We start from the raw sequence: 20,772 nt of genomic DNA on the forward strand, positions 1-20,772 counted from the left end.
GGGGGTCAGAGAATGCCAGGAAATGAGTATAATCTTACTATGAGTGCCAAAACGCAAAGAAGAACTAAAACATGACCACTTTCAGCTGCATTATTTGTTCTACTTTTACTACATTTAAAGATAAAGATTTAAGCTTATTTTCCCCCTACTGAGCTTTTAAAACTCATTTTCAAAATTTTTATAGTAGTCATTAACTTCTTCACAGCTAGAGTTCTGACAAGGAAGGCAAACTCAGTCACTTAAAAAAAATTCCATCACTATGAACTGGTAGAATTGAACAAGATAAAATGTACTGGGGTTCATCAGCAGTAGCTTGGGACTTGGGCACAATTCAGAGATTAATTTTCCACCTAAAACTCATCTCTGCTCTTTACAGGATAGGTTATTCAATGCTGGTTCAGTCAGTGCCAGGTCAAATCTATTCTCATTAAGTCTGAGCATTGCAGTGAGTCCCCAGTCACCATCAAAACAAAATATAAGGTAGATACACTATAACCAAACAGAAGAAGTAAACCCCTCAGTGCCCTGTTGGGTGCTGGCAAACACTGGCATACTGGCTTAGAGCCAGGGACAGCCTAAGGAGCTGTGAAAACATAGCTGCACCCAGCTGAATATGGAGGAGGTGGATGTCACTTCTGTTCTTCTAACAGTGTATCTATCTACAGGGCTTGATGTAACTGAACAGGATGGGAAGATAGTTCCACAGCCATAAGGACCTGAATTGTTGCCACAATCATGTGGGTGAAAAGGACATTAATCCAGAGAACAACAGAGCCAACACTTTATGAGACAGTGAGCACCCCTACAGCCATATTCCAGACCCACAGAAACTGTGGACTAATAAATTATTGTTCTGAGTGACGTTTATAATACTTTGTTATAGAGCATTGGTACTGATTAGTGATGAAAAATTCATTTATAACATTCTTCTGACCATCAGTGTCACCTATAGATCAGAAATCTATAGAAATTATATCTCATAAATAGAGTAAAAACACTTCTGGAAGGTGGGAAGAACTGAGTACGCCTCCCCCCATCACACACACACACACACACACACACACACACACACACACAAACACACCCCTCTACATCATTAAGATTCATTTGTATGCAGGCTAAGAAAGATAATCTCAAAGTAGCCAAACAATAAGTGTAACTTAAGAACTTTGAAAATGCAAATAGAGAACATCTTTCTGAAATGTAGTGAGGACTTAGTTACTCAACAAGATCACAGAGTTCCACTTTCTTATGACTTTATTTTGTTCTGATTTGATTCATTTTTTTTCTAATTCCACCCTCGCTGCCTTTGGGGTTAAATACATCCTACAGCTGACCCCAACTGACTCTGAACTGTCCCAGACTCCTCTTCACTTCCACGGGGAAAGAGAACCTCTGAGTATCATGAGCAAAATTCCTGAGAACAACATTGACTGAATTGGCTTAGCTCACAAACTGAGGAGCTGGAATACATATTTATCAAGCCAAGGTCATATCTTCTACACTTCAAGCTGGGCAATACACAAATATGATGGAAACACACAAAGTTTACAAGAAAATCACAATTCTTTGAAAAGTTCTGTGGGTCAGGCATACAGAGAGATTACTAACAAAGGTATACTGAAACCCCCGCTAAACAAATGAGGTTAACTATTACATCTAGATTGGTGAAGTGTTCATTAATTTATATGTTGTAAACTTTAGAGAAAAAACTTACTATTTCAGAATTATGCTGCACCATTGTTTCATAGAGGAAGCTCTACTGGTATTTCATAGAGAAAGCTGTACCTTAAAATTTGGAAAAAGAGTGGGCATATATTTGGTGGCCTTATTTTTATTCTTTCCTTCAAAAAAAATTTCATTTTTAAATGAACCCACATAACATCAAAACCCATTTCAACTCTTTCTTGATCAATGCATCAATACCAAGAAAGTAAACACATCTCTATAGATAGCAAATCAAATAGCTACAGATCCTGATAAGAACTAAATTAAGATAATTTGATTTTTGCAATAATTAAAGTTATAAAAATTTTAAATGGCTCAATTAACCTACCTTTCTATGAAAGTTATTTCAAGAAATGAAAAAACTAGAAATTATTTGTTTTTTTATTCTTTGACTTTTATATTTAGACATCAAGTGAAAAATGAAGTTCTTTATACACCACAACTAATAATACATGAAAAAAATCCTATTTGAACATGTTTTATGAAATTAGAATTTGTCACAATGAGAGAAGAAAATATTTTTTAATCAAAGAGAATTTGCCAAAATTGTCCTTTTTATCTTTCTATATTAAAAGTAAAATAAATGTCAAAGTCATTAAGAAAGCAGTAAAATGAAACTTGAACTCTACAGAAAATGGAACAAGTGGAATAGTAGATGATGTCAAGAAATTATCTCTGACTATAAGGGAAAATAAATGAATAAATAAAAATTTAAGAAAAGAGGGCTGGAGTGATAGCTTAGCAGGTAGGGCATTTGCCTTGCAGAGGGCCAACCCGGGTTCGATTCTCAGCATCCCATAGAGTCCCCTGAGCACCACCAGGAGTAATTCTTCAGTGCAAAGCCAGGAGTAACCCCTGTGCATCACGAGGTGTGACCCAAAAAGAAAAAAAAAATTAAGAAAAGAAATTTCACATGTGATTTAAACAGACATTTCTTTATATATATATATATACATACATATATTAAGATGTAATTTTATTTTTTAATTTTTAATTTTGTTTTTATAAAGTTGTTCACAATAATTTATTGCGTTCAATATTATAACATAAATCCTACCACCATTAGAGAAATAAATTTAAAAAATACAATTATAAAGGGAATTAGATATTTACTATCTTGAAAACAAATCTTTTGTAAGTTAAGATTTGTTTTTAATAATTAAAATACAAGTTCAAGAGGAGGGTCTGTGAGTCTTACTAAGATATATTCATTCAATAGAAATCCATTTAATGTAAACAAAGATATTTCTGGAAATGAAATGGATCAGAATGTATACTACTTAGAATACTTGGCTGAATAAATAACATTGAGATTAATCAATTGAGATTAATCATTGACAAATAGGCTCCCATTTTACTTTTATAACTGCACAATAAAAGCCATATATTTACTGAAGAACTAGGTAAATGATTTGGCATTCCCTAAAGTGGATAACATTTTAGGGAATGCCAAATCAAAGGACTGTATTGGGGGTCAGAGAGATAGCACAGCGGGTAAGGCATTTACTTTGCATATGACCAACCAGGGTTCAATCCCAGACATCCCATAGGGTTCCGGACCCTCTTGTTTCTATGGATGAGATGAGACCACTCTGGTTTCTTTCAGTGAACACACTTTGGTACTAGAGGAATCATTCCTCTCATTCCAGTGTTAAACATGTCAATGTGTTTATATGTATATTTGGATTGGATTTATTATAATCTACTTCTTTGTAGGTTAAAATATTGTGGCTCTGTCCAGTCAGGGCCATTATTTGTACTGCTGTTAAAAGAATGAAAACTCCCTGAGCACCATGAAAAATAGGGACTAACATTCACATGTATCCTTTTTTTTTTTTTTTTTTTTGCTTTTTGGGTCACACCTGGCGAGGCACAGGGGTTACTTCTTGCTCTACACTCTCGAATTACCCCTGGCGCTGCTCAGGGGACTATATGGGATGCTGGGAATTGAACCAGGGTCAGCCCTGTGCAAGGCAAACGCCCTACCCGCTGTGCTATTGCTCCAGTTTCTCACATGTATCCATTTTTTGAGAATGGTAAAGACAAGTGAGCTGGACGCTGCTGCTTCATCATGTGTGAGGGGAAGGAAGTCTAACCTTCACCCCCATAGTTCAAAACTTTTTGTTGGTTGCCCTAGGTAGGCAGGAGAGAGAATTGTCCTTAGTATACTTGTGCTTTGGACTTGGGAGTGGTGAATCTAGCAATGAGGATTGAAAGAGGTCACATCACTTTTGGAAGTTCTAAGTTGACATAATTTTTCTGAGCATATCTAAAGATCTACTTGGTTTTATTAAACCATGAACCAGGCAGCTTCCCATCTAAGCACAGAGAAAGGGGCTAGTGGAGCCCATAGTCACTAATAGTTAGGCAAGGTAAGAGCAGACTGTTTCAGGCAAGGTCATTTCCCCCTGAGATCCAGCAGATGTTGGATCTTTAGCAGATGCTAAAGTTGACCAGGAAATTGTACCTTGTCTGTCTAAGATTCTTGAGACAGGTTGAAATGGCAAAGCCTTGCTTTGATGAATGTGGGGTTTAGCATACGTGACTCCACTTCGAGTCTGTTCTCTTCGATGTTGTAACAAGATCAATATGAGAGAATTAAAGACTAAATACAAAGAATGCAATGTATAAATTTGAATTATTTTTTCTTGTAAGACATATCTCAAAAAGAAATTGTTTTGCCGGGGTAGTCAGGATGAGGGTTTGAGATTTGCCCTAATAGCCCTCAAGGGCTCAGGAAGACCCCAATGCTCAGCAATACTCTACCAGAGCCTTGAGATACACCCATGATTCCTGAACTATCTCCCAAGTGCCTCAATTTTTTAACTTAGATCATCTAGAGGACTTGTTGAACTACAGACTTCAGTCTGCGTGCCTGGAGCCAGGGAGAAAACTGAGAATTTGCCTTTCTAACAAGTTTCCAGGTAATTTGGGATTGGCCAATTCAGAGACCCCATCCTGAGACACAGTGACCCTGAAAGCCTTTCCAGTAAGTGACTACCATAATTCTAAGCAATGAAAATGTCTCAGAGTTGACAAAAATCAAAATTTGCTTGAGATTGTTTTTGTAAAGGGTTTATAGAAATAGTTTTATTTTTTTGGTTTTTGTTTGTTTGTTTGTTTTGCTTTTTGGGTCACACCTGGTGATGCACAGGGGTTATTCCTGGCTCTGCACTCAGGAATTACCTCTGACGGTGCTCAGGGGACCATATGGGATGCTGGGAATCGAACCCGGGTCGGCCTCGTGCAAGGCAAACGTCCTACCCTCTGTGCTATTGCTCCAGCCCCTATAGATATAGTTTTAATCCCACGTACCTATCTGGGAATGTGTGCAATATCTCTTTCTAGACACTAAATAAAGGTTCCTTAAGGTACTCCTCTAATGAGGACGCTGGTAGGTCGAATGTTTTTCCATTTGCATGTTAATCGTCTGAAAGGAATGTTCACAAATTTGTTCCCAAGTATAAAAATCACTCCCTCTATTATTCAACACTTAGCAAAACATCCCATTAATTAAAAAACACAAGCTGCTTTAGGATGTAAGCCAAGGAAGTTCCAAAGGAATGAGTCCCACAACTCAAGAGAAAATAAATAGGCTGGAAACCCAGCGCGGTCTCTCGAGCCATACACCAAGCGTCCCTGAACACCTGCCGGGAAACGAGAAGCCACATTTGCATCGCTTCTGTGGAACAGTCCTCATTCACGGAAAGCAAATCACCTGACTTCTTGTTGGGCAATCTTAGCGGCTGGATTTGCTTCCCTTTAGGCTTTTCCATAAACAAATAACCAGAAAATTCTGTAAAGGAGGGAGAGGCCAGTTCCTCTTTGCAGCTAGCATCAGGTTTACCTGCTCTCAGCCAAGGAAGGTCCAGTGTTACGGGTGTGGACTACACACCTCAGCTCTTCACCTGCAGTTTACTCAAGGTTCACTTGCTGACTCCCAGCTCAGGGGACCCACCTGGACACTGCCACCTGCAGAGACAGACCAGTCCACAGGTACTGAAGGGCCATGCTGCTCCCACGCTGCGCTTCCCTCTCACACTTTCCCTTCGCTCTGATTCATTTGCTCCCAGCTTCCCTGGGTCCTGCCCTGCTGTCTCTGTGGGTCGGGAGAAGAGTGGATCATTAGTCCACATATGGGTTTGATTTCTAGATGTTGGTGGGTCTTGATAGGTGGAAGAGGAGTGAATTTTCTTAGTAAAAATCCATTGTTAATTTACTCTTTCAGAAGCGAGGGGAGACATAGCCAGTCCTTTTCTATTAACTTATGACTATCATATCTGCTGGGGGAAGGCTTGTAGGAGATCACCCCAGAAGCCTCAGCCATGCCCCCTTGAACCACTTACAGAAGAAATTTGTGGGGGTGGTAGTTGGTGGTCCTTTAATGAGCGAGTTGTGGAGCCCGACCTGAGGGAGTGGCTATCCTGAGGTCGCTTGCTTTGCTGGTGGTAAGACGAGGGCAGGAAGCAGCCTGAGTCTCCCCCAGCCTCTGCTGCCCTTACACTTTCCCAGCTTCACAGTGAGTCACATGAACGCTCACGAGTTCTTTGATTCCAATTTTGAAGATATTAGTCCACAAGTAATGTTCCACAATCAATTATGTCCTCTGGGGTAGAATGTCCTCTGTGTGAGGAGAGAGAAATATCTGCTGTTTCCTAATCGCTGAAGAAGAAAGAGGGTAAAATGACAGTGGGGAAAACCAGGGTCAAGAATTCCCACAGAGAAATATACATTTTTCTAACAGATATATATATATGTGTATATGTATGTATGTATATATATGTATATATATATATAAAGCACATAAGACTCAACCTTTAACAACATGTAAGTGATCTCTTATAGAAGGGCTTAATGGCCGCTGGGTGAAATACAACAATCTCCACACTCTTTCCTCTAAGGATAGTTTATAGTTTTTTCAGCGGTTTTTCATAGCAAACAATACAAAATATGTTATTTTGGTTCTGTTTGGGGGCAGAAATTGGGGTTCAGAAAGGTATAATAGTGGTGGATTGGTGTTTGAGTACTAAGTGTAATGAAATATTGTGAACTACTTTATAAAATAAAAAATATTTTAAAAAAATTTAAAAATAAAATTCCCACAAAACTATCATCCAAGTGCCTGTTGAAACATACTTTGTTCCTAGAATCAAAGAGACAGTACTGTGCATAGTTTGTACACAGCCCACCCAGGTTCAATCCCCAGCATCTTATGGTTCCCAAGCCCCACCAGGAGTGTTGATGGCACCTAAAATTTAGTGCTAGGGAGTGAAGGAGAGAATACGGAAATCTCCAGGGTGGACGTGTTTGTGAAAGTTTCTGAAACTCCAGTCTGCAGCTCAGCCATCTGTTTCTGGGGAGAACAACAGTTCCCTGCAGGAGAAATCCCTAAAATATCTGTTTTCCTTGTGACCAGAATAACCCTTATCATGTTTCTCCTGAGAAATTAGGGTCAACCTATCAAGCCATGGCCAGAAATTATCAAGCTAAACACAAAACCTAGCCTTTCTGCCAGAACAAGAATATAGCTAGCTTTACGCTTTTCTTTTACCCTCTCAAAAGGGGCAACTCCTCTGTATTTTAATTTTACGTGTAAGTAACATTCTGCAACATTTAAGATAGATCCCAGGTTCAAAATAGGGAAGAAGAACCAAAATCAGGAATTTCTGATTTTCTTTTTTAGAAAAGAGTTGAATTGACTTATGTTGATATCTGAGTTAATCCTTGAACCACTCTCCAGTCTAACACCCAGTATGTGTTACAAGTTTCATTTGACCTTAAGCTGGTTAAGAGTCAAGGAGAAACAAGAGAGCTGGAAGGCCCCCAAATCAAAGTTGCTGCATTGTTGGAACAATGTCCTCCCATTGGTATTCTCCTCTTCATTGAGAAGAGCGAATCTAGGATCCTACTAATTTTACATGCTATATTGAACTACTGTACCTGGGGCCAATTTAAAAAAACAAGTCAGAGGAAGCAAGTTATAAAGGGAGCGAGTAGCTGCCAAAAGCAAGTTTCACAAAGTGTGTACAGTAATGTATGAAGTGGTCTAGCAAAGCCCCCTAAAACAATGTCTAGCTTAATTTCCATATCTGAAATGAATGCTAGCACATTCAGCTGTGCTGCCCCTTTCCATGTCATCAGCTGTGCCCAGGAAACTGCAAAGACCCCACTGTCACTTGGTTCTCCTCAGTGCCAAGACCCGTTTCAGACGCTCTCACTCCAGCCTAGCCTCACATTCATTATTTTATGCACATCTCACTCCTTATAATGATTGGCTCAAAGCATTTTACATACAACTCACTCCCTTCCCAGAATTAGCTACATATCTTTTTGTTCACCACCTCCCAGAATTAATTAAACTATAGAGTTACACATGGTCAACCTAGGTTTGATTCCTCTGCCCCTCTCAGAATGCCTGGCAAGCTACCGAGAGTATCTCGCCCGCATGGCAGAGCCTGGCGAACTGTCTGTGGTGTATTTGATATGCCCAAAATAGTAACAACAAGTGTCACAATGGAGACGTTACTCGTGCCCGCTCGAACAAATTGATGAGCAACAAGATGACAGTGACAGTGATAGATAATAGGAACTTCCCACCTAAACTTTGCAGAGACACACAATATAAAAGACTCTCCCAGATTGCTAAGTGTGTTTCTCTGTGGAGGCTTCCAATGTGTCAGTCTGAGTGGCAGACACACTTAATAAACTTACTTTGGTCTCCCACTTAGACCATCTCTCTTTCCTGGTAAATCCTTTTTCTACCCTATTCTCTAACCTGAGCCCAGCAAGTTACCAAGAGTATCTTGTCCACACAGCAGAGCCTGGCAAGCTACCCATGGCATATTCAATATGCCAAAAACAGTAACAAGAAGTCTCACACTGGAGACGTTACTAGTGCCCGCTTGAGCAAATCAATGAGCAATGGGATGACAGTGATTCTCTAACCCAGTGGGACCTGGATTCAAACTCCTCTCCCTTCAATGTGGGGCTTCATCATATACCATAAAAACCTATAACAATACTATATAAAACCATAGCAAACTGTAGTAATTAAGCCATTGTATCTCAGAACTATGAGTTTTCAACACAACATCAAGAAAAGATTTGTTGGCTTTTGGTATTTTGAGTATAAAATGGAGGAAGTGAATCATACACAGGAAAAAGGTCTACTAAAAAGTATTTTCAGGTAAAATTACGTATCACTGAAATGGTAAATGATTCACTATCCTTAAACTTGGCTAGTTAAATAGATACATCCCTGAAGGATACAGATTCCTGAGTTTCTCTTTAAAATATAAACCTATTGACATTAGTATTAAAAGCCTCATAATAGGTAGTTAAATACTCATGAACAAACCATGCACAATCTGAAACCACCTGCCACAATAGCCAGAGAAAATTTGTTCCACAGTTCTACACTAGGTCCGTGACCAGTCAAAAATGGATTCTTACACATTAACTGGTGGAATGTGAAAGTACCAATGCATTTCCACACCTAACTACTTTCTTCATAGGGGAGACCACCACATAATACATCTTCAGCCAGTCATTCCCATGATACCATAGATCAACTGATAGATGGTACAGTCAGTTTTGCTTGTACATCAGAAGAGTTGAATTAGAAGGTAATCATACATAAATGAGTCCTATAAAATACTTCTTATCATGAGAATCAGAGCACCTGGGCCACATATAGATTTTTCTTTTCAAACTCACAAGCTATCAGTGCCAGAGTGATAGCACAGTGGGTAGGACACTTGCCTTGCACACAGTCGAACCAGGTTCAATATTTGTCATCCTGTATGGTTCCCAGAGCACTGCAAGGAATTATTCCTGAGCACAGAGCCAGGAGTTACCCCTGAACATCACTGGATATGTTCACCCCCACCGCCTGCCTAAAAAACCCTCACAAGCTAGTTTTACAAAACATGGGAAAAGATAAAATCTGAAGTGTTCTTTCCCAAACATGACAATTTTTAAAAACTATGTCTCATTTGGTTTAAATATTGAGTGAAGGGATCTTGTCTTCTTATATTTCTGAAACACAGCATCATCATAATCATCATCCCATTGATCGTCGATTTTCTTGAGCGGTCTCAGTAATGTCTCCATTTGTCTTAGTCCTGAGATTTTAGCAGCCTCTCTTTACTCATCCTTCCCAGCAGTGCCGCATTGGAGGCTTTTAGGGTCAGGGGAATGAAACCCATCATTGTTACTGGTTTTGGTATATGAATATGCCACAGGGAACTTGCCAGGCTCCCCCATAGATTTAATAATAAACAATCCATTATCTGCTAAACTCTGATAAGATAGTCTCTGCTTGGGCCAGGGAGATAAATTGGCAATTAAGGCGTTTGCCTCGTAAGCTGCCAACCTGGTTAGATCCTCAGCACCTCATATGGTCCCGTGAACAGTGCCAGAAATGACTCCTCAGCACACAGCTAGGAGCAGGCCCTGAGCACAAATGGGTGTGCTCCCAAAACAGAGTAAAAGAAATTCTCTGCTTGGCATTATAATAGAAATTAAATTTTTAGAAGCTAAACAGATTCATAGGCTTTTTTTTCACAGCAAAGAACATAAATAAATAGCTAAACAAACACATAAATTATTTCAGAACAAAAATGAAATTTAACTTATGTTAGTGTCTCTTAAATGAAATAATTTAAGGTGATGGCTTCTTTGGCTTCCATAGTTCAATCATACTTATAAAAGCTTTAAATAAATTTTACCATAGAGCTTACTTCAATAGCCTGGGCTTCTGTAATTATCAAAGATGCTGATGCTAACTGGACTGTAGATATCTCCAGTGATGAATTAGATATCTTCATATGAAATGTTAGACATCATTTTTTCTCACCTCAGTCTCTGTCATCTGCAACAGATTCCACAGGCTGGTCCTCATTGAAGATGCAAGATCATCCTCGCTGAAGATGCAACAGCCTAATTGCAATTATCCTCTGGAAAAGAACAATGATACAGCAGAGAAAGAGGGACACTTGAATGTAGAAACTGAACCTCAATGTGGCCCAGAGAACAACTCTCACAATACCACTCAGAAACTCTCAGCAACAGGGCCTCTGAGATGCACAGAGCAAATGGAGGCCACCTACACAAAGGGCCAACCCCAAAGCTGCCAGGACTCTCCTCAGTCCAGCCCGAGGAGCCTGTCTAAGAAACATTATGAGAACCAGGGGAATCTTCTCCACTTTGATCGGCAAGCCCCAGGCCGCATTTCCACCTCTCCCACTTTGAGGAGATTAAGAGGCAATGGCAATGAAACTCAGCGTGCTCTGTCTCAGAGAGAGACTTTAGAAGCGTCCACTTGGAAGGAGTCTCCAGGATCCCCATGTTACTTTTCCAGTAGTGTACCTGGAATCCCAAAGGAATCTTCCCAATTCCAGTCAACCCAGAGGCTTTTGCCTCTAGATGCTGAGAGGACCCTCAATGTAGCTGACTCAGTGGTGCCCCAGGTGAGGCCCAATGATGAACAGAAGCTTCCTAATCTTCATGCCGTGGATACTCAACCTCTTCCTCATGCTCCTTGTCCAGGGAGACAAAGCCCATCATGGCCCAGCCTTATCGCAAAGACCCCTGGTCCTCAGGTAAGTGATTTAATGCTCAGCTATCTATTGCTCATGCAGGAGACCACAAAACAAAACAAGTCTTGGGGTTGCTGCATTTCTTAAAGCTAGAGGGTCCTCGGACAGGACACAGCACAGGAAATCAATACCGTGGTAATGAATTCTCTATATTGACTCAAGTTCATGAAGTAATGCATCTAAGGAAGAAGATGAATAGAGGCCACCATACCTTCTTAGGTGTCCTGGGAGACACTAAAATATCAAGGACTCGAGGATTTAGCTCCAGGATTTGTACAAATGCTGTACAAATCTGGACCTGTTAGCACCAGAAAGGAAAAATAACACTGGTACAAACAATTTGATGATGACCAGATTGGAATTGTTTGAAGGGGAAACAGAATAAATTTGCTTTGTTTTGTTTTGTTTGGGGGCCACACCCAATGGTGCAGAGTCTACTCCTGGCTCTGCAATCAGGGACACCCCTAGAAGGGTTTAGGTAACCATATGAGGTGCCCTGGAATGGACATGGGTTGACTGCAAGCAAGGCAAACACCTTACCTGTAGTAATTTCTTTCTGGTCTCTGATTCTACCTACTTCTCCTCTACCTCCCTTCAAACAATAAAAATTAAAAACATTTTAGAGCTTAAGAGATCTTACAGAGGGCTGGGTACTTGCCATGCACAATGCTAACCCAAGTTTAATCTCTGCACCTCATGTTTCATCAAGCCCCACCAGAAATTATTCCTATGCACAGAGCCTAGAATAAGCCTAAGCACCTCTGGGTGTGGTCCCCAAACCAAAAAAACACACATAAACATTTAGCTAGAAATATAAATTGCCTCTCCTTTCAGGATAGATGCTTTGGAATTTGGGGTGGCTTTAAATAAAACTAAAACAGATATTTTTCATTTATTCCAGCGAGAAGAATCACGTCCATCCAGGTGTGTATGCCTTTATTTTTTCCAGTGCTATGAAATCTGTTGGCTGTTTACTTCAACATCTTGATTTCTACTCTGATATCAAAAGTCCGATTGCATATTATTCAGGAAACTTTGGTTTTACAGTCCACAGGCTACTCTTCACATTTATGGGTGAAAGACTTAATTTCATGTGTCTCCTTTCAGAGTACAGAATTCTGCTGTGACTTTTTGGGGCAGGAGATGACAGCCACATGTGGTCATGGTTTTCATTTTGAATTGTCAAACACTTGGCCTGGTGGCTTAATTAACATCCTCTCAGTAATAGGCTTTGTCAGGTAGAGAAAATGGAAAGGCCAGAAACGTTCACAGTTTCCTAAAGAGACATTTGGAGGACAAGGATAAAAGGAACAAGATGTACTGTTTAAATCTAGGGCGACCTTTAAAATGCCTATCTGACAGACTGCCTTTAACTAGGTTGCAGGGATATCGTGTCACTTTAGAAACAAGCTCTGATCTTTCAACATGGTCCCCAGGTTGTGCAGTGAATCTGCCACCCCTTCCAGGGATAAAGAGCTTCTGGAGTAACAAAGACAATATCCATAACCTGTTTCATCCATAAGTTTGTGAAGTTGGTGGGGAAAAAAATCCTTATTTAATTTATAAAGTCACAAAAGATACTTCAGAAGATTAATGACTTTAAAAAAATTTTTTATTAGAGAATCACTGTGATGTACAGTTACAAACTTATAAACTTTTGTGTTTGCATTTCACTCATACAGTGATCGTTTACCCAACCCTCCACCAGTGCCCATTCTCCTCCACCAACGATCCCAGTATCCCTCTCACCACCCTCACCCCACCCCCACCACCCCACCCTGCCTCTGCGGCAGGGCATTCCTTTTTGTTCTCTCTCCTTTTGGGTGTTGTAACCTGCAATAGAGGTATTGAGTGGCCTTCATGTTTGGTCTATAGTCTACTTTCAGCTTGCAGAAGATTAATGACTTTTATTATTAGACCCCTATCCTCAAACAAGAGTATGCTATTCAGGATAGAAGTACAAATCTATGTATAAATGTACAAATCTATGTACAAATCCTTGTTTATTTCCACCCTATTTGAGCTCAATATATGAACACCCTATTTGAGTTCAACATATTTGAGTTCAATATATAGAAGTAGATGATATTAACAATCTGGGAAAATGAAAAGTACTATGTTAATGTATCAGCTCTGGCCACATAACAAACTACCCCAAAGCTCAGTGGCTTAAAGCAACAATTTCAAGAATAGTATTAGTTACTGTTTCTTATACACCAATGTGTCTAATGGGAGTCAATTGACAAAGACTAAACTTATACAAGTAGTTTGGCTCTGCACATCCCTCATCTCCTTCATGGGACCAAAGGATTTGTAATAAGAGAACTCTGGGCATATTCTTCATCTGGTGAAAGGATGGGGTCAACAGAACAATTGAAAGCATGAAATGCCTCTCAGAACATAAATGGAACATTTTCTAATCCTATTGCCTAAGGCAAGTATAACTTATAAAGTATAACTTATAAAGGCTAAACTCGGGGACAGGAAATTATTTCTAACCAGCAGTTAGACATAACTCGAAGCATAATTTGGCTGAGGGTGTGGATACAAAGAATGGTTAATTAAGGGAAACATCAGTGCAAATTGTCCACAGGTGAAACCAGGAGGTTTTAAAATGATACCTAGTTCACATCTGAGAAAGTGACAAGGAGAATCACTGTATCACTCTCGTCCTGTTGTTCATTGATTTGCTTGAGCAGGTGCCAGTAATGTCTCCATTTGTCCTAGCCCTGAGATTTTAGCACCATCTCTTCACTCGTCCTTCCCAATAGTGCCACACTGAAGGCTCTTTCAGGGTCAGGAAAATGAGACCCATCATTGTTACTGTTTTTGGCATATCGAATATGCCATGGGGAGTTGGCCAGGCTCTGCCATGTGGGCAGGAGACTCGGTAGCTTGCTGGGTTCTCTGAGAGGGAGAACTAGACAATAAGAGGAGAGCTTTGTTTTATAGTCTCTGGATATTGGCCGTTGATGGGATTACACAGCACCGGGGGCAGTTTGTGGGTCTGACTGCCTAGCTACTGGAAAATGGGGGATCTGGGTGGAGGAGGCCCAATCCAGATCCTAGCAGGCTTGGAGATCTAAGCCCCAGGTCCCGCACGCCTGGGTTCCTCTGCTGGTTCCTTCATGCGTGAGGCTCATCGGAGCATGTAGAGAGAGGCCTTAAGCATGGTTGTGACTGGGTCTTCGGCTGCCGGGGTCCTGCTTGGGGCAGGGAGAGAAACTTAACCCACACCCCCTCCAAGGGGCCCTGGTGAAGACAGCCAGTCGTGGGGGCAGGAGACAAGGAGAATAGCTTCTAAGAAAGATGAGGATATTGATTAGAGTAGACCATGCTGTGTCTAGGAGGGTGTTTAAGGATTTTGCTCCTTAACCTAAGAACAGTGTGAAACAATTGAAGTTACTAATATGATCACATGCATACAGGATTGACACTATACATTGATCATAGTGGACTCCAACAGAAACATTCAAATGTTCAGATAAAAGAAGGATTTAGTGTAGACTACAATCTGATGAAAGCAGTGAGCATATGAAGAAGTATTTAAATTCAAGAGAGATTTTGGAGATCCAATCACTGGTAGGCCATAAGAAAGGAAGAACAGGAAGTTGTCAAGAATAGTATCAGAACTTCTTATTTGCATATCTGAGAGGCAACTGGTTCCCTTCACTTACCTAGAAAACTATGGTGATATATGGAGAATACAAATGGGTTGACATTTCAGATTTTGATATGTGGCATTTGAGTACCTGTGAGTACAGAGTTTAAGAAGATGGTTAGAGAAGTTGGGGATAAAGTTATGTCTGGATGTTTTTAATCAAAAAATACTTCTTAGATTAGGTAAAGTCTGTGTCCAGCTCTGATTATAAAACAGAAAAAATACTAATGTGATGTATAAAGTCATTTATAGAATATGTCATGAAGAAATCACTTCTATTGACACACAGAATCTTGGTGAGGAATTGCACAGGTGGTCTTGGAAAATTCAAATAAATAAAATTGCCAAAGGTCTTTCAACCTTAAAAATCTCTGTGAGGCTCAATATATATTCTAAAATAGTGGAAGTTTATTGGAAGTACCAATAGGAATTAGAAGAAAGGGAATTTATACAATTTGAAATCTAATAGTGCTCCTTCATAATTCAATATGTTTCTCCAAGACTGAACACGAAACTTGGTATATTGTAGGCCATATTGAATTAATAAATGAAAGACTAAGTACTATAACTAATGAATATTTAAATAAATAATCATAAATGCCTGATAATAAAGAATACATTTCAATCAACCAAAGACCTCTCAATTTATACTCTCTTAATTGTCTTATTTTATTAATGTTTATAACATTAATAATTTGATATGTATTTTAAATAATTATACATTTATTTATTATAATTAAAATATTCCATTTTAAGCATGAACCTTTAGTAAGTCACTAACTATGTATGCCACAAAGATCCTGTCTCTGCCTGACTTTTGCCCTCTCTTCTTTTTTCTTCTTTGTATTCAGGAATTTTCCACAGCAGCCACTGTTCAAAAACCTACCTCAGGACTCTGAGAGAAAGTACAGGGACAAAGGTTCTTGTCTTGCACATGTCCAACCTAAGTTTGATCCTAGAAACACATGTGGTTCCCTGAGTACCACCAGGAATAATCCCTGAGCACAAACTAGGAGCAAGCCCTGAAACCTGCCAAGAGTTCTTCCCCAGCTGCCCAAAATGAGTGACTTCCTTTCTATGGTCACTCACTACACCATGTAGAAATATGTCAGGGAAAGGAATCTACATGAGGCCTTCCTATCTATTCAGAAATTGGACATCTTACCACAAATAATTTATCTAGACTTTATTTGAAATTTTTAAAACTTATCTTTTAAATTTATTAAGTGCTATAAATCAAGCCCTAAACCACTATAGCTTCAATTCAGCCTACCACCTGTTTTTAAAAATAAGGTTTTACTGGCACACAGTTCCATTCATTTAAAAATCGTCCTTGGCTGATATTAAATTTTAAGAAGAGTTAAATATTAGTTTCAATAATCACTACAAATGGGGCTGGAGTGATAGCACTTCGGGTAGGGCGTTTGCCTTGCACGTGGCCGACCGGGTTCGATTTCTCCACCCCTCTCAGAGAGCCTGGCAAACTACCAAACATATCCTGCCCACATAGCAGAGCCTGGCAAACTACCCGTGGCATATCCGATATGCCAAAAAACAGTAACAACAAGTCTCACAATGGAGATGTTACTGGTGCCTGCTTGAGCAAATCGATGAGCAATGGGATGACTGACAGTGACAATGGCAATCGCTACAAATACCACAAAGCCTAAATTATGTATTATCTCACCCTTTAAAAAATATTTGCTGACTTCTGATATAGTCAGTCAAGAAATGCTTGTCTTAGTGATTGTTAGTCAATCATAATCACCTTTTATTTATAATGTGTTTACCTTTAGACCTCTAGCACTCACCACCTAACTAGAGTCTATCTAAAAAAATATTTATTGATGGAGCTGGAGCAATAGCACAGCAGGTAGGGCATTTGCCTAGCACGAGGCCGATCCGGGTTTGATTCCCAGCATCTCATATGGTCCCCTGAGCACCGCCAGGGCTAATTTCTGAGTGCAGAGCCAGGAGTGACCCCTGTGCATTGCCGGTGTGACCCAAAAAAGCAATAATAATAATAGTAATAATAATGATTATGATAATTTTAAAAAACACTTATTGAAACAAAGGATGGATGGAAACAGGAAGATAGGCAGACTGGCAAGCTTCTTAGTTTACAGCATCTCTTATCCATCCTCAAGATATTTTCATTTTGACGAAGGATGTGACTTGAAGCCAAGCAAGGAAGCTCTGTTGGTTGGATTTTAAACATCAGGAAGCAAGTGAGAGAGATTTAGTGAATAGGGAAACATCTTAAAATCTAATTTCACAGACAAGTTATCCCTCTCACCCACTTTTCCAATCAACTCTGAAGCTGAGAAGGGAGATGCTAGTACTGTGAGAACAAATATAGACATTCTAAAGCTCAAGTGGAAATGTAGGAACTGCTAAATATATCCAAAATAACAAATGAGTAACACAGCATCTACACCAAGTCACAAGATATGTTAATCTTAGGTAAGAAACCAGACAAAAACATTGAATGCCACTAAAACACCTGTGGAGTCAATTTTAGAGACTTCACAACAAGGTGTAACAAGCTATTAGATTAACACTGTCTGGATTTGAGTCCATCCCTATTTCATTCTGGCATGTACTTTAACAACTTGAAGAATCCAAGTATCATGAAGTGGAGATGCAAATCATTCTTCTTTAACAGGGCTGTTGATGTGTTATATAATATGCTTAAAATATAATCATTATTTGAAGAAGAAATATAATCATTTATTTTAATTGATTGATTTAAACTTTGGGCATTTTAAATACACACAATAAAATTTATTTTTTCTAAATTTTTTTTCTTTTTTATTTTTCCTAAACAAGGGTGCTCCTTTTGTTTGTTTGCTTTTTGTTGTTTAGTTTGGGCCACACCCAGCAGTTTTCAAGGCTAACTCCTAACTCTTCACTTAGGAATTATTCCAGACAATCTCAGGGAACCATACGGGGTACCAGGGACTGAACCCAGATCAGGCACTTTCAAGGCAAGTGTCCTACCCACTGTACTATGGCTTTAAAGATTCTAATATCAAATGGATCACAGGAAAAAATGGACATATCTGGACATTTGATATACTATAATATTGTATAATCCAAATATTATTATTTAAAACCGGGTTTCTACCAAACTCAATTCTGGGAAAACACAAAATAGCGAGAGAAAAATCCATTCCAGTTCTTAGGGATCTTGAAAGTTTGTTTGATAGTTGTTAACTCAAGACCAACAGATGTCATCTTGTTTCTCATTGGTCTGTCTGTCATTTGTATTTCTGCACCACAACATTATATGCTATCACTCTCTCTCTTTTTTTTATTTTTATTTTTTTTCCAGAGTTAGAAAAATTTTATTGAATCACCATGTGGAAGGTTACAAAGTTCTCAGGGTTATGTCTCAGTTATACAATATTCAAACACCCATCCCTTCACCAGTGCCCCTATTCCACCAACAACAACCCCAGTATACCTCCCATCCACTCCCGCCCCCCATCCCCCGCCCACGTGAGTGATAAATTTCACTCCATTTTCTCTTTACCTTGATTACATTCCATGTTTCAACACAAAACTCACTATTGTTGGAGCTTCCCCCCAAAAAAAGACAGTCCTACTGCCAAGGAAGCATTTGATAATTAGTTTTCCATTGCTGTGAATGAAGAGATATTAAGTCCCGCTGTTCTAAGTACAAAACATTTTTTCCCCTCCTTCCCGCACCACCGTGTTCATGCCTGCTTAGTAATCCTCATACTATGATTGATGCCACGCTGCCCAACAAAGAGAAAAAAAAAAAAAACGAGAAAGAGGGTTATTTCCTGTCCTCAGCCGGCGTGGGGCTATGGCTTAGTTGACAGTCTAGCAGCATGTCTGCAAGCAGCTTCTGGGACCAAAAGTAGTCTAGTTGGATTCTGAATTCTGGTATATCAGCAGCTAGGTGGCTGCACAAAAGTGTGGCTACTCAGGTGGAATTTCGGTGTAGCGTGCACTGGTATCGGCCCCGGCTCAAGACTGCCCAAGTGTCCCACTGTTCCAAGTACATAATAATTTTTTTTCTTCTATCCCGTTCCCACGCCACCAAGTTTGTGCCTGCTTAATAGACATCATAATATGGCTGACGCCACGCTGCATTTCTTCCCAAGAAAGGAAGAGAACCGAGAAAGAAGGATATTTCTTCTCCTCGGCTGGCGTGGAGTTATGGCTTAGTTCACAGTCTAGAGAGGTGGTTTGTTACTTTGATTACCTTCAATATTTCAACAAAAGACTCACTATTCTTGTTTGGATTTACCCCCCAATGTCCGACCCGCTAAAAAGGAACCATTTCATATTGCTGGCAATTAGGAGATAGTAGGTTGCGTGGCCGCAGTAGCGGCCGCGTGGTTTTGGATTTCTGTATGAAGTCCAGGGATAATTCTGCCAGAAATTACATCACTGCAAGCTTTTACTCCCCTTTTGTGGTGCTCATAAGATGGAAAAGCCTAGAGAGAGAGACCCTTTCCTGTTGTCTTAGCCTGGGGTAAACTTTCAGTTCATGGTCTGGCGGTATTTCAGTGGGCTGCTGGTGCCCAAAGTAGTTTATTTGGGCCCCACAATCTTGCTCGAGCAGCAGCAGCAGCAGAAAGGATGTGCACGTGGGTCCGCTAGACTTAAGTATGGGCAGGGGGCGGAGCCGATTCCCTTGCCCCCCTGGGATCTCCCGCACGTCCCGCAGCAGCTGGCCTGGTATCTCCATTTTGTGCTCAAAAAGTGGCGACCGCTATGTCATGCCCAGGAGGGAAAGGTTGAGAGAGAAAGAAAAAAAAGAGAAATACCCTACCCCACTGTCGCAGCCTGGAGTAAACTTTCAGTTCATGGTCTGGAGGTATTTCAGTGGACTGCTGGTGTCCAAAGTAGCTCATTTGGGCCCTGCAATCTTGCTCGAGCGGCAGCAGCAGCGGAAAGGGCTATCACTCTCTTTTTCCCAATTTTGTTGATATACAATTGACATATAATATCCTATTTTTTATTTTGTTAAAGAACCTTATTTACAAAGTTATTGACAGCTGAGTTTTAAACATGTAGTGTTCTAGAACCAGTCTCACCACCATGCCAACTTCCCTTTACCAATGTTCCCAAGTATACTCCACTCCTATCTCTTTTAAAGTTACTGGATAATGATTTTATATATATGCATATATATGTATGTATATATATATCAGTCACAGCCACAGTCACAGTCATCTCATTGCTCATCGGTTTGCTTGAGCAGGCACCAGTAACATCTCCATTGTGAGATTTATTGTTACTGTTTTTGGCATATCCAATACACTACGGGTAGCTTGCCAGGCTCTGCTGTGCGGGCAGGATACTCTCGGTAGCTTGCCAGGCTCTCCAAGAGGGGCAGAGGAATCAACACAGGTCAGCTGCATGCAAGGCGAAAGCCCTACCACTGTCCGAAAGTAGTGAGTGGTCACAAGGTCAACCTAAAGTCAACCTGCAGCAAACTATATATATATATATATATATATATATATATATATATATATATATAATACTGCAGAATTATTCCCACAATAAGTTTAACTAACAGGCATCATCTCATATTGTTATGTTTGTTCCCTTGTGATGTGCTAGATGTCCTGTTGTTAGTTTGAAGTACAGATTGCAGCCTCAGAGAGGCCAGGAAACCTTCTGGATCTGGCCACAGCTGAAGGGTATAGTGTGGGTTGGCAGATCTGAGGTCAAGTGGCATTTTTCCATGGGAATAGGTTCCTTACAAGTGTCTCTTTTGCTTTTTGTTATGTCTTTAGTGCC

The 20,772-nt window shown here is 40.0% G+C and overlaps 1 protein-coding gene across 1 annotated transcript in view; it reads left to right on the forward strand.

Moving 5' to 3' along the window:
- Window positions 1-20,772, forward strand: part of PLEKHG7 (pleckstrin homology and RhoGEF domain containing G7) — a 135,423-nt gene that overhangs the window by 61,578 nt on the left and 53,073 nt on the right. Inside the window, exons 2-5 of the mRNA XM_055118426.1 lie at window positions 5,533-5,724; window positions 7,469-7,595; window positions 10,591-11,330; window positions 12,435-12,565. Of these exons, the coding sequence (XP_054974401.1) occupies window positions 5,533-5,724; window positions 7,469-7,595; window positions 10,591-11,330; window positions 12,435-12,565 (1,190 nt within the window). The remainder of the gene's footprint in view (window positions 1-5,532; window positions 5,725-7,468; window positions 7,596-10,590; window positions 11,331-12,434; window positions 12,566-20,772) is intronic.

This window comes from Sorex araneus, chromosome 10, assembly GCF_027595985.1.
Source record: "Sorex araneus isolate mSorAra2 chromosome 10, mSorAra2.pri, whole genome shotgun sequence".
Lineage (NCBI taxonomy): Eukaryota > Metazoa > Chordata > Mammalia > Eulipotyphla > Soricidae > Sorex > Sorex araneus.